We start from the raw sequence: 13,292 nt of genomic DNA, 5'->3' as shown, positions 1-13,292 counted from the left end.
ATACAATGTTTCACCTACTGCCTGATTCTTACAGATACTAACACTTCTGAAACTACTACAATTAAATAAGAGTGCAATTGTAAATTTAAGAACCAATGGATAAACTTTGTATGGCCTTATCATGTCTATTGTAAACAAATGGTTAGAGAATGGACCTTTAATCACTTGGTTTAAAACAATAGTATCTCATAACCTTATCATAGCTTAGACTGTTTTTAAAGATAGAACTTCATGCTTCAATTCACAGTGGACGCTGAGGTACGTATTGTCTGAGACAGTAGTAACATATTTCCAAACTAGGATGACATAGGGAGAGCAATTAAAAAGCTAAGAACCAACGCATTTACTTTATATGGCCTAATCATGGTAAACATTTTACCTGTTTTAGACCTTTGACTTTCATAACTCTTAGTTTCTGTTCAACTTTTTTGGCTATGGACTTGTGCAGGAAGCCCATGTGTTTTCCATCCATCAAAACAGGGTAACAGTCCTTCAGGTTACCAGTTGGTGGGGCATCAAAAGGGGTAACACCAAGTGATATCAATAATTTGTTTAAATGTGCTGTGGTGTACTGTATATTCACAGCCTGTCAAATACAATATATTGTAATATATTAAGGTAATTTATGCAATTAGTACTGCAGATAAAGTACTTTTAATCAAATGACTCATTTTTGTGGTTGGTCAAAATTTCTTTCACTAAAAGACTTTTGAATATGTGGGCTTCATTAGAACATGTAATAGCACTAGACAATAGACACAACAGGCAACAGTCAGGCCACAGGGGCTTGCTCCCATTATGAAATATGCAGCCCCACTAGTATATAACAGAAAAAGGGTGATCCTAGATTCTGGATGCCTCGATTTAACTCATTTTTTTTTCAAATAAAATTGAACATATTACTATTTACTGCTATGCAATCACTTGACAAAAGATAAATCTAATAAATAAACACAGATATCACCATCAAATACTTCTAATTAAATCAACACAAAGATCTGAACATTTAAACACCATAATTCTACAATTGCTTTGACCAAAATTGAACTACTGCGACCTTGACAGATGCACACCTGTCAATAAAGTTTTTAACCCCAATAAAAACAGATATGGCTTACAGTACTGTACCTGACAAAATGCTGTCATGTGATTCAACAACCCACATGGGGCACCATCAGGGGTGTGTACAGGACACAGAAAACCTGCAAATAAATATAATCCTTCAGAAATTTGTTTGTATTTTTGAAAATAATTAATTAGTAGAAATCACAAGTGTCATTAAAATAAATTGATGTGTTGAAAGTTGTGTATACAATACAACAATATTATAGCAACATACATGTACTTAAGCTGCATGTACTAAAGGGTAAGATCATTTGCACACATATGCAGCCATTATATTTTGAATAATTGCACTTACCCCAAGCTTCAGGTAGAAATTTCCTTACAGCTGTTGTTCTCATTTCAGCGAAAAAAGCACCACGATGAACACAACGAAAATGTGATAAATATCTGTAAAAATTTAACTTGTCTGCCACTACAGACAATCCTGATGCCTGTAACATAAAAATATATAGCTGTGTCAAAGCATATGATTTTTTGCCTTCCAACATTTTTTACAAAAATGATAACAATGAAAAGTGTGCAACTATCAAATTTCCCATTAAAAAATATAAATTCTTTTAAATATTTTTAATTGACAGAACAGGATTCTGAATTTAAAGTTCACAGAATAGACACACATGTTAGTACAACCCTTGAACCGATCCGAGAAACAATTAGACGGATCAATGACCGTTGATTGATCGTTGACAGATCAATGACCGATGACCAGTGACTGATCTGATCGCAGTTTTTTTATGTAAAATGACGTAAGATGTGTTTGAAATGAAATAAATGTAAAATAAAAGTATAAATTGATGTTTAAATCTATTATATTATGTAAATATGTGTAAAATTGACAAAGAAAACAATAAAAACCATAAAATACAGTGACCGCTCTGTGGTCACGTGATGTGATCACCGATTTAATGGATCGGTTTGAACGATCGATGACTGACCGGAAACTGATCGGTGATCAAAAACCGATCGCAATTTTTGTTGCACGGATCAGTTCAGTTGCTATATGTATGGTAGGATTGGGTTATGCAAAAAAGCCTAAATGGAAGGACAATCATAAATTTTAACAAGCAAAACCCTGATTTATTTGTATATATCCATAAAAAAAAGAACAGAAATCCACAATCAGAAGTGTTGAATACAGTGTCATTAAAAACAAGTTATAACAGTAAAAACCTGAACAAAAAAGGCAGAAATGAATTTATATGCGGTATGCAGAACGATTTGAAAAATTGCACATTAATATTTTAATGGGGATATTGTATAAGATGGATAACTACTGCCGTTAATCGGTTTGGCAGTCAGCATATAAGTTAATTGCACAGGTTTTTAGACATTGAGAACTGGGTAGTGACCACACATTTGCTCATAATATATATATAGGTAGAAGTTTATACATTTTTTTTTCATACAAAAATATTTTTATTCAAGTTTTTATAAACATGTAGTACAGTATTTAAATCCATTGTATTTATTTTGTTGATTATTTTGTTACAGAACGTGATAATGTTAAAGATTCTGCCAGGCAGTGTATCTTGTGTTTTTGATGGACTTTATTTTTGTAGTTTGATGGATTTTCAACCAGATCAGACACATATTGTATTAATAAAATGAACTTTGAGGTGGTCACTGCAACATTCAGTATCCAAACTTGTGTTTGTTTTATTGAATTTAGAAAGTAAAGGGTAATGTTGAAGTGTACATAATTGCATGTGCTCAATTATGTACACACATGTTCAATATAGATGGAGCTTTTTAGCACATAAATACTTTATGTTTGGTTAAACAAAGTGCATAAAAACATAATTCTATTTTCAGAAAAATTAATGCCTATAATGCTAGTTGAAAAACTACTTCTACCCTTATTACCACAAACTTACCTGCATGAGTCCAAGACCAGATCTAGATATCAGGTTACCAGTAGATAACAGGTATTCAGTTGATTTTCCAATATCCAATGTATGTCGCATGGCATCTTCTATCGTTTCTGTAGATGAGCAAATAAAAAATACTTCGTAAAAATATTTCAGAAGAAAATTTCAATGAACAGATTTCTGGACCACTGAATCTGTCATATTAAATGTTCTCAGGCATAAAATGTCAAAGCAGAATAAGAATCAAAACATGCTCTGTATACAGAAAAAAATTATTTCACGTGATTTTCACATGAATTTCACATGATTTTCACCATAATTGAGCAAATAAACTTTGTGATAAATTTCACATTAAATTCAGGTGAATCGAGTCTTCACGAGAAATTCACATGAAATGATAACATGAAAGTCGTGTTAAGTGAATCTCACTTGAAAATCATGTTAATTTCATGTGAAGCTCACATGAGTTTCATGAGAAGCTCGATTAACATGAACTTCACATGAAAAATATTTACCTGTGTAAAGAATGTATACATTCTGAGATTATTTCATGCTTATATCATGCCATTTTCATCAACTTAGACAAAAATGTGATCCTATTTTCTGCATCATTGAGAAAACTCTTGCATTATATTCAAATCTACATGCTTTAAATATAGAAAGTTACAATCAAATCACACTATTTGTAATGATACAAAAATCTCAATATTTTCCAACTAACATTACTACAGTTCCACCAATTACTAGCCACACATGAACCTCAGTGAATGAAAATCCTAGATAAAAGTTCTCCTTTCAATTTTTTATTCAAACAGATCTACACAGTACTTACTGTTTGTCAATTTGTATTCTCCTTCCTTAGACTTTGCATTTCTTAAAATGGTCATTTTCACAGACTGAAGCCAGGTCTCCATTTTTTCCTAAAATTAGAGCAAAAGAGCAAAAGTTACATACTGCATTCACTATATCTATATAGATTATCAACTAATATTGTAAAACACTTTGATGAACAGATAAGCCCCAAAAAGTACCCACAATATTTATTTTAACTAAATGGTAAGCATGTTTAAAACCAAAAAAAAATGATAACTGCAAATACATGTAAGTTAACTTGACTGAATCATGACATCATGAAAGATATTTACATGTATTTTCACAATCCAAAAATATTCACATGTGGCTTTAAGTGATATTGATAACTAACCCTTAAAAATGACAGATAAAGATGACCACTTAACAACAGTTCCTGATTAGCTGGACTGTCTCCACTCTCAGCAGCACACTCTCCTTTGGCAAAGGCAAATAATTTTCTTATCATAAAACTGCAACAGAAACATATATTAAATTCAGGTTTTCATATTTGGCAGCTGTATAACATGGATATCTGGAGTAACCAGTACACAGGCAAATGTGCCACACATGAGAATCATATGGTTTGCATATGATTATCATATAAATCGAGCACCATATGATAATCATATGTTTTGGTATACATATGATTATCGCATGATTGTCATATGATTACATATGATTATTGCATGATTATCATATGATAATCATATGTTTTTCACAAACATATGATTGTCATATGTTTTTAAGCCAAAATTACCATATGAGAATCATATGATAATCACATGACTATCATATGTTCAATATCATATGATTGTCATACGAATACCATATGATTATCACATGAATCTAGCAACATATGATTATCATATGTGGCACATTTGGCTGTGTACATATATGTGTTTGGGAGAGACAGGGGACCAGACAATCAAGACAAAAACAGTACTTGGAATTTCTGCCTTGAAAAAGGGAGCTACATTAATGAAGACAACATTTTTATACTTCATAGACAAGATTTGTAAATATCACTAGCTTTTTCTGCATTTGAAACAAAAACTCTTTTCCAACTACATTTACAAAGATTAGATTAAAAAAGAAAAATAGTGAGAAACATATATTGGAAAGAATAGTTTAGGGTATTCCAGCAAAGTGTACAAATACCATTAAAAGCTGGGTCTACCATTAGGTTTTGCCATAATTTTATTTAGGCATACCGAAATAGACATTTGACAAACAAAATGACTAATCCATTGTAGTTTTTATATGCTATGGCAGAAACTTCAAGTGTTTCAGGATGACAACAACTGATCAAATAAACCCTAATTTGTAGTAGTTCAACACACTGAGCTGGATTTTTATTGTGCTAGCTCACAGCTCACAGCAGCAACAACCAACAGGACTGTCCCCCTACTCAGACATATTATTCTGACTCTGAGCCAACAGTCACTTCATCATCTAAATAGAGTGTTTTGTAGGGAAGCAGTGACTACCAATTTTAAAAGTCATTGATATTACTTGACTAAGGATTAAAATGCACTGGATGGTAGCATGCAGTTACACAAACTACTTAACTTGAAGATACATATAATGAAAATGAATATGGTGAATATGTCAAAGAGACAACAACCCCACTGGGATGATAAATGTCATCTCAAGGCCATCCATGGGTCTCCAATGAAAAACAAGGAAACTCTTACACAACAGGGCAGGCTGTAGCTGCACGTATATTATTGATTGTACAGAAAAGTATGTAATGCATTTTTCACAATTGTATGCAACACCCAGAATAGAGTAAGACGGAGAGCTGATTTTTCCATCTCGGTACGATTGTTATGTCGTTGACATAATCACCATATCCATTTTACTTATATTATTGGGGTCTTGCTCCTCTCAAGAGTAGACAGAATAGTCAAGTCATTACATACTACAATATATCAATGTAGACAGAATAGTCATTACATACTACAATATATCAATTTAATCTTTATACTCACATTAACAGATTGAATTTGTCAACATTGTTGTCTAGGTGGATACATATGCATTCCCTGCAATAGACAAGTGGTACATACCATTGTAAGATACATAAAAAATATTTTCAAAATGAGTCATGTAAGTGTGGCTTTGATAATATAATATCAGGTAAAAGATTCTGAACACTCATAAGTAAAGGGAAGCCAGTTACATTACCTCACATGGCTACCTGTAGTGAAAAATGAGAAAGAGTAGTTTTATAAAACTGTCAGTGATAAGACACCATACACACCTAGGAAAGAAAAATTGGTAAGATAGGATGTGTATCAGAAATCATTGAATTCATGGGAAAATCATATAACCAGTAAAACATTCACAACTTTCTTTTAAATTTCTAACAGATGATAACTTTATCTGACAGGTCAGATGGTTCTACAAATGTCATGCTTAATATAAAAGGAATATGAGGTCCTCGGTCCATAATTTTAAGGAACTACATATAAATAGATCTTATTTAGCATTAATGGTGTATCAAAACAGCTAGTCTCATTTTAAAGGGACAATAAATAAATATGTAAGTGGAAGTTTAAACTCTAAAACAGACATTTCCAGATTGTGTTGTCAAAATTATCTGATAAATGATTCATCACCACTATTTTAAAGAAAAATGTCTTGTACTATGACACTTTAAGTACCTGATAAGAAACTGTCCAACTTCTTCATCACTATACCACTCTGGTAAGGAAAGTTTGACCCTGAACTTTGATCCAATGTACTGTAAAACTTTAGACTGACTAGTAACATCTTCAGTAAGGGCCTGTCGTAACATGAATACTATACAACTGAAATGAGAGTTATTACAAACTTGCTATTGTAAAATAAGAAATTACAGTGACATATTTTTAATAGACCATATCCAAGCTCTGGCAAGTGTTCCCTAATTTACCTTTTGCAAGACTTATCTTTCTTATGATAGGCAACATTAACATTGAAATATCAAAGTAATGATTCTACAGGTTCAAATTGGCCGTAAAATCAACATGTAATTAAAATCTTATTGTCACTAGATTTCATGAATGGTATAATAATAAAGATTCTTCATCATCAAGTATGGTCTGGGGTGAGTATAAAAATTGTTAACAATGAAGTGTACACTGAAATTGTTAATAAATTAAGCTTATCATGATAATACAACTATTTCTATAATATTTTCTGACAGGTTCAAGAAAATCATAGAAAAAAATTATAATTGGACCTAGAATTTCAGAATTGCAGAATAAATTCATTACATGATTTCTAATTTAAAGTATATTATTACATGTAGTTAACAATATGAGTATCATTTTACACAGTTATTTTGTTCTGTCATTTAAGGAATAAGACTGGTGCAAGTATCATAATAATCTAGTACAATGAAACCTGTCTTAACTGAAAAACTTGAAACCTGCTTAAACCAGACATCTTCCAAATCTTCCGAGGACTACTCCAAAAAAAAATGTCTCGGTAGAGGGGGACTGGATCTTAATTTTAATGTGTTTGCAGTACCCCTATATATCATGGGCATTCTGCCCCCAGACGCTCTTTTATGTGGAATAGCCCTACAGTCCTTCACATCAGTTTTTGGACCTGTGTAAATTGAACTATCCAAATCCTTTAGCCCAAAAGGGTTCAGTTTAGACAGGTTTCACTGTACTGTATGTTTTACCCTTTATAAAATGAATCCCCTTCTTTCCCTTTCACCAGTTGATCATATATGTATTTATCTGTAACATTCATTAAACCCTGAAACATATAAATGTACATGTATGTACTGTAATGTAAATCTGTAACAATGTACATGTATGTACCTAAATGTAAATCTGTAACGATGTATACTCTTACCAGTGGCAGATCCAGGGAATGCTGCGGGTTGGCACCCCTACTTTTTATTGGAAAATTTGTTATTTTCATGTATATAATTGACAAAAATGGCAAATAATGTCCTAGCACCCCTATTTTCTGAGGAACCTGGCTGGCACCCCTCCTTTTCCAAGTGTCTGGAATCAACCCTGCTTTACTCAGGGTAAGATAGTCTATGGCACTTCAATAAAAACTTAGAAAGCTAGGCAAGTAAAACATTTACCCATTATAATGATAGTAGGTTTAATTCTGATTAAGGCAAAATTATTTTCATCAGCGGGAGGTCCTGGATATTTCCAAGTTTCAAACCAATGGTCTATTTGAAGAAAATCAAAAGTCCTCAAAAGTTTCGATCAAAAGAGATGAAGGTCCTAGACTAATGTTAATGAAATTTTGAAGGTCTTAAGTCAGAAACTGTGAGTATGAGACCACCTATCTCTTACTCTTTAGAAAAGCTGGGCTAAGCTCCAATATTTTAACATCACTTCAGACAGAAAGGCTTTATCAAAAAGTTAGTCATTCATAATATGTGTGTTTTGTCAGTCTGAATATTTAAACATAAAAAACTTAGTTTCTTGACATTTCCACTCCATTTGAGGGAAATCTGATGTCCACAAAAGTATCAGTTAATAGGGTTGAAGGTCCAAGACTCTCTTAAAGGGTATTTCAAAGATTCTGGTCTGAAATTGAAGGTCTAAGAACACCACTTTCATGTATTTATATCTTAATCTCTTCCTATTAAGAAGAGCTAGCTTTTTTTTTCAACATGGCTTAAAAGATATTTTAAAGTTTGTTTCAAACAAGGCAGTTATCTTAAATATGTGTATTTTGTCAATCTGAAATTTGAAACATGCAATCAAACTTATTTTATTTCGTCAGTTTCAATAAAAACTACATGCTTTCACAACTGATTTACTCATAACTATAGAGAATTATTTTGAATTGAGATATCTATTTTTCAAGATTTTATGGTTCAGTCAAACCAGTAATTAAACTTCCCAACAAAATGTAAAATTTCTCTTGAAAACAATGATAAGATACAAAATTTTCAGAAACCACAAGATTTGATACAGTGCAATTTTAAAACTGTAGTGGCAAATTTTCTTCATTTGAATTCATTCAATGAAAATTTGACTGTGCAGTTTCCTTCATAGTATGAAATATATAGACAATAACAGTGCACCGACTTGACTGATATATGGACGAGGCTAAGAACTAAAGGAAAATGGTAAGCTGTAACCAGCAATTTCATCAGTTTGAGCCAAATTCGTTTATAATTTTTTTTTCAAGTCAGTACACTGTTATTGCTTTAATACTGTAACAAAAATGTCAAAGAAAACAATATTTAAAAGAAGGAAAACAACATTTTATTTTCCAAAGTGGGTGACATCCAGGCTACTTCAAAACAATGCAACATTTGTGACATAACAAAAGAAAAGTTATATTTAGTCAGTGACTGTATATCACTTGTAAAATATGGTCAATGCAATTTGACTGCTCAAATAGAACAGTTGAAGTATAAATTGTGTTATATTTCAATAAACAAGGGGAGTGACAATAGCTAAAAAACTTGCTTTAGTCAACAAATGTTCACTCAACAGCTACATAGTTTACCTTCAAAACAAACATGACTGGAACATAGAATAATTCTTTCTGGTAACCAAATCCTAGTGTGGCTGATCCATTGGATAGATAATGCAGTACATTGTTCTGTGAAATGTAATACATCAGATATTCATTGGAAGATTACAGATTTTACAGTAGTTTACCAGTATTATATTATAATTCAATGATTCTTATTTCGTGTACCAGAATTTTTCACCCTTTCAGAAAACAATAACATACATGTCTAATCTAGCTAAGCTCTATCATTTCTGGTTCCATCTTTTAGACTTTCTAGATTTTTTGCTCGAACATCTTTTTTGTGAAGTCCAAATAACACTTTGATTTATGGTTCAAAGTCAACATCTAGGATGCAAACATACCGGTAAAATCAGAATGTCAACATTTTCATTGGTGTATATCTTGATACAGCAGATTCCTGCTTGTCAGAAAAACAGAAATTATCATTTTAAGGGAAAATATGCAATGTTTACAATGTTTAAGTAAGTTGTATTATTGTCACATGTCTAATTAGATGTCTGTTTTAGTATTGATCAAAAGAACAACGAAAAGTTGCAAAAACAAATTTCTTTAAAAAGTTGACAGATTTCAATAACGACGTACTGTTGCTTTACATTTTTGTGTAAATTTTTAAAAATATTTATGCAATTAAGAGAAATTTTATACACTTTGGTTGTACATTGATAAAATGAAAAGTAATTTTGTTTTGATTACTATAACTGGAATATGCAATTTATCTGCATGTGATTAAGTGGAATCCACTGTACAATGTATTTGATTTTAAAAGAAAAAAATTAAATGGAACAGCACAGCTAAATTGGGAATACATTAGCTACTTTAAATTTACATTACAAATTACTGAATGAACAGTCCAGCTATCAATAAATTAGATACTAACTGTGCCACTCTGATCATCTCTGACACATTTAATCTGTACCCCAAACTCTGTATATTGTTTCCCTCTTGACTTCCATGAAGGTCTTGTAATACACATTGGCTGGTAAAATGCAAATATGTAAATGTTATTTATCAACACTTATTAACAAATTCATTTTTACCATTGATTTTATCATCACAGGCAAATGCCCTGATATTGAAAAGTATTGGCAATTTCCTATGACAATGTTACGGTACAAATCACTTCTGAATGATTTAACGCATATAATACAACTTGCCCTATCAAGCACATTGTTATGTTTTCAGTTTCAACTTCAAAACTGACATTATTTTGTACGTAATAAATTATGAACAGTTCAGACCTATTTATACTATTACATGTAATAATAACCCATATTTTTTATCCATATCTAATGAAAAATGATCCATTGCATCCTGTACTTTGTAATTCATTTGGTTCACATGCCATTCTGAAGAATTCACAATCATACATTGTAATTTCAGGTAAAAATTCTTACAGTTATTAAAAATCGGAGGTAAACATCTATGTTGGCTATATGCCTGTTCACACACACATTATTATTACAGGTACAGCTAACAGTAAAATTTTCATGGCAGTTTTATTTTCACTACTTTTGTAGTAAGAACCATAATGGGAAAATCAAACTGGCGTGAATACTTTCTTCAGAGAACATTATTATATAATCCAAGGAACAATCGCTAATTTCAAACTGCATGAATGGAAATACAGCACAGAAACCATAAAAATAAGACAGCACAATATTTTCCCGGTTTACAGTATTCAATTATTTATTGTTTATTTTTATTTTATTGCGAAGAACTTTGATATTTCTTTTAAACTAAAATAAGGTTGTAAAAGGCTCCCTGATATTATATGTACAAAAATGTATATCATAATAAAAACTTACATAATTTCTCCTAGGCATGATCAGCATTCTTACTATTTTTTCTATGCCATTAATAACAAAATAGCCTCCCATCTCCTGTAATACATGTAATTAATGTTATACTTGATATACTGTCAATTCAATACTTTTTATATGTGATTTTTTTTAAACATATTGAAGTTACTAACGTGTTGACAAATATATAATCGTGACACAGGTCCAACCATATGTAGGTCATTATAAACTGGGACAATTTGTGACTTTCATATTATAAACTTACATATTCAAGCAGTAAATACTAATCTAATGCTGTGAGCACTCTGACAGACCTTGGGAATGACTGTTAATTGGAACATATGTAGGCCATAAAAAAAATGTCTAGGTTCTCAGGTAACTTTCTTTAAAAAAATGTTGTGGGAGGGAGGCTTTTTTGGGTCAGAAGTAAAAAGATAAACTCTTGGGTGAAACATTTGGTGGTGTATAGTGCTCAAAGTGATAAATGTTTATTGTACAGTTCAGAAAATGTGGAGATAAAGTTGTGAATCAAGAATGATATTCCATCATGTCAATGGCATAAGCTAGAGTAAACAAAAATCACATATGTCAAATAATTGCATCAGCTGAATCGTTTTAAACCTTCCTGTCCATCCTAATGACTCATTTTTAAAACAAAAACTGTTTTCCTGACTGGACGTAAAAAAAAAATTTGATTTTTTTTTGGTGCAGGATAAAAATTGCACACACAGGAGTGTTTCAAGGGATATGGCCTAAGAATCTAGACTATTTCATTTTTTGGCCTTAGTAATCAATGTAAGAGCTGAGGGCATGTCATCCCACTTAAGGAGGTAGACCTAGGGTAAGGGACACAACTGTTACAAATCATTGGAACATTTGTATTCAGCATTATACATCATTCTCATGTAATCATCAAAGTAACTTGGATGGATTTCATTCTGCTTCAAATGAAAGCTTGATAGGCTTTGGTGAAATTGAATATGATACAAACATATCACTGATTTCAAGAGTTATGTCCCTTACCCTGGTCTACCTTCTTAAAACATCAATGTTTAAATGAGCAAAAATAAATCATTACTCAATTACTTTTGAATGTTATGTTTCTCCCAGTAAGAATCAGGCAAATGGGAAAAATCAGAAACATCCATGTCAAAAACTGATAATATGATTTAACTAAAGAATGCTTACTCCAAAGACAATTATTTGATCTCTGCACCACTGGATCTGCTCAGTTATTTCTCAATAAAATGTTAAAATGGTGAGGCTTTTGACAGTTATATGCCCTTGAAATGTCCATTTTCAGTGCATTTCAATGAAGTTATAATTAAATTTACCAAAGTGATATGGACAATGTTGTCTTTTTTCCTTTGATTATGATGGTGCAAATGGTCAAATAAAACTTACAAAATGGTGTTTTTTATACCATGTTTCAATCACTGCCTGATTCTTCCAGAAAAAAATTGAACAACGTGGAAGCATGCTACCAATAGACTTAAAATGCAGTTAGTTGCACATGTAATCAATGTTCTCGGATTCCATATTCCTGTCATCAGGGACAAGCAAAATTATGGTACAGCAATGTTGTTTATCTTGTTCAACTTTCCCTTTGACTAGTAGAAAACTATAAATTTAGAAACAATTTGTTAAGTTTGGAAAACTAACTTTACATGTTGGAATGTAAATCTTCATTTAGAATATCCCCATGGAAACTTAAATTTTGAAAACTCCTCAAACACTGCTGTTGCATACATTTAATGATAAGTACACCTTATAAGTGACCACAGAGACTGTTAGAATTTCAATATTACTTGTGAGCAATTATTTTTTACCTCTGCCTCTTCTCCCACCTCTATCAGTTTTGCTGGTGATAGACCATGTAGATTACACATCTTGGACTAAAAACAATCAAAAAGAATTTTAATTCAATACATGTACTTATAGCATAAAAAAAATTACAGCATTACTGCATGTAGCCTTATATATGCCACCAATGGTGAAATTTTAAAAGTCTATTAACTGCAAAACCTTTTTTTATACAATAAACACTCACAGAAGAATCAATTTAATATACAATATACAGGGTGGCAAAATCCTGTTTAACCCATGACCTTAGAAGTAATCTGTTGAGGAAATA

General features: G+C 31.7%; 1 protein-coding gene across 1 annotated transcript in view; it reads right to left on the bottom strand.

Moving 5' to 3' along the window:
* The window catches only part of LOC148603269 (DNA-directed RNA polymerase I subunit RPA2-like), a 36,021-nt gene that overhangs the window by 16,619 nt on the left and 6,110 nt on the right, over positions 1-13,292 (bottom strand). The window contains exons 6-18 of the mRNA XM_088552583.1: positions 12,988-13,053; positions 11,165-11,239; positions 10,237-10,335; positions 9,330-9,425; positions 7,522-7,598; positions 6,512-6,658; positions 5,837-5,890; positions 4,198-4,315; positions 3,826-3,913; positions 3,000-3,106; positions 1,421-1,556; positions 1,129-1,202; positions 380-586 (exon numbers count right to left, since the gene is read on the bottom strand). Of these exons, the coding sequence (XP_088408709.1) occupies positions 380-586; positions 1,129-1,202; positions 1,421-1,556; positions 3,000-3,106; positions 3,826-3,913; positions 4,198-4,315; positions 5,837-5,890; positions 6,512-6,658; positions 7,522-7,598; positions 9,330-9,425; positions 10,237-10,335; positions 11,165-11,239; positions 12,988-13,053 (1,344 nt within the window). The remainder of the gene's footprint in view (positions 1-379; positions 587-1,128; positions 1,203-1,420; positions 1,557-2,999; positions 3,107-3,825; positions 3,914-4,197; positions 4,316-5,836; positions 5,891-6,511; positions 6,659-7,521; positions 7,599-9,329; positions 9,426-10,236; positions 10,336-11,164; positions 11,240-12,987; positions 13,054-13,292) is intronic.

The sequence above is a fragment of the Perna viridis genome, chromosome 11 (assembly GCF_037379345.1).
Source record: "Perna viridis isolate PV_CMFRI_1.1 ecotype Kerala chromosome 11, ASM3737934v1, whole genome shotgun sequence".
NCBI lineage: Eukaryota > Metazoa > Mollusca > Bivalvia > Mytilida > Mytilidae > Perna > Perna viridis.
Note: the sequence above shows the minus strand (reverse complement) of the source record. Positions and strands in the feature narration are given on the sequence as shown.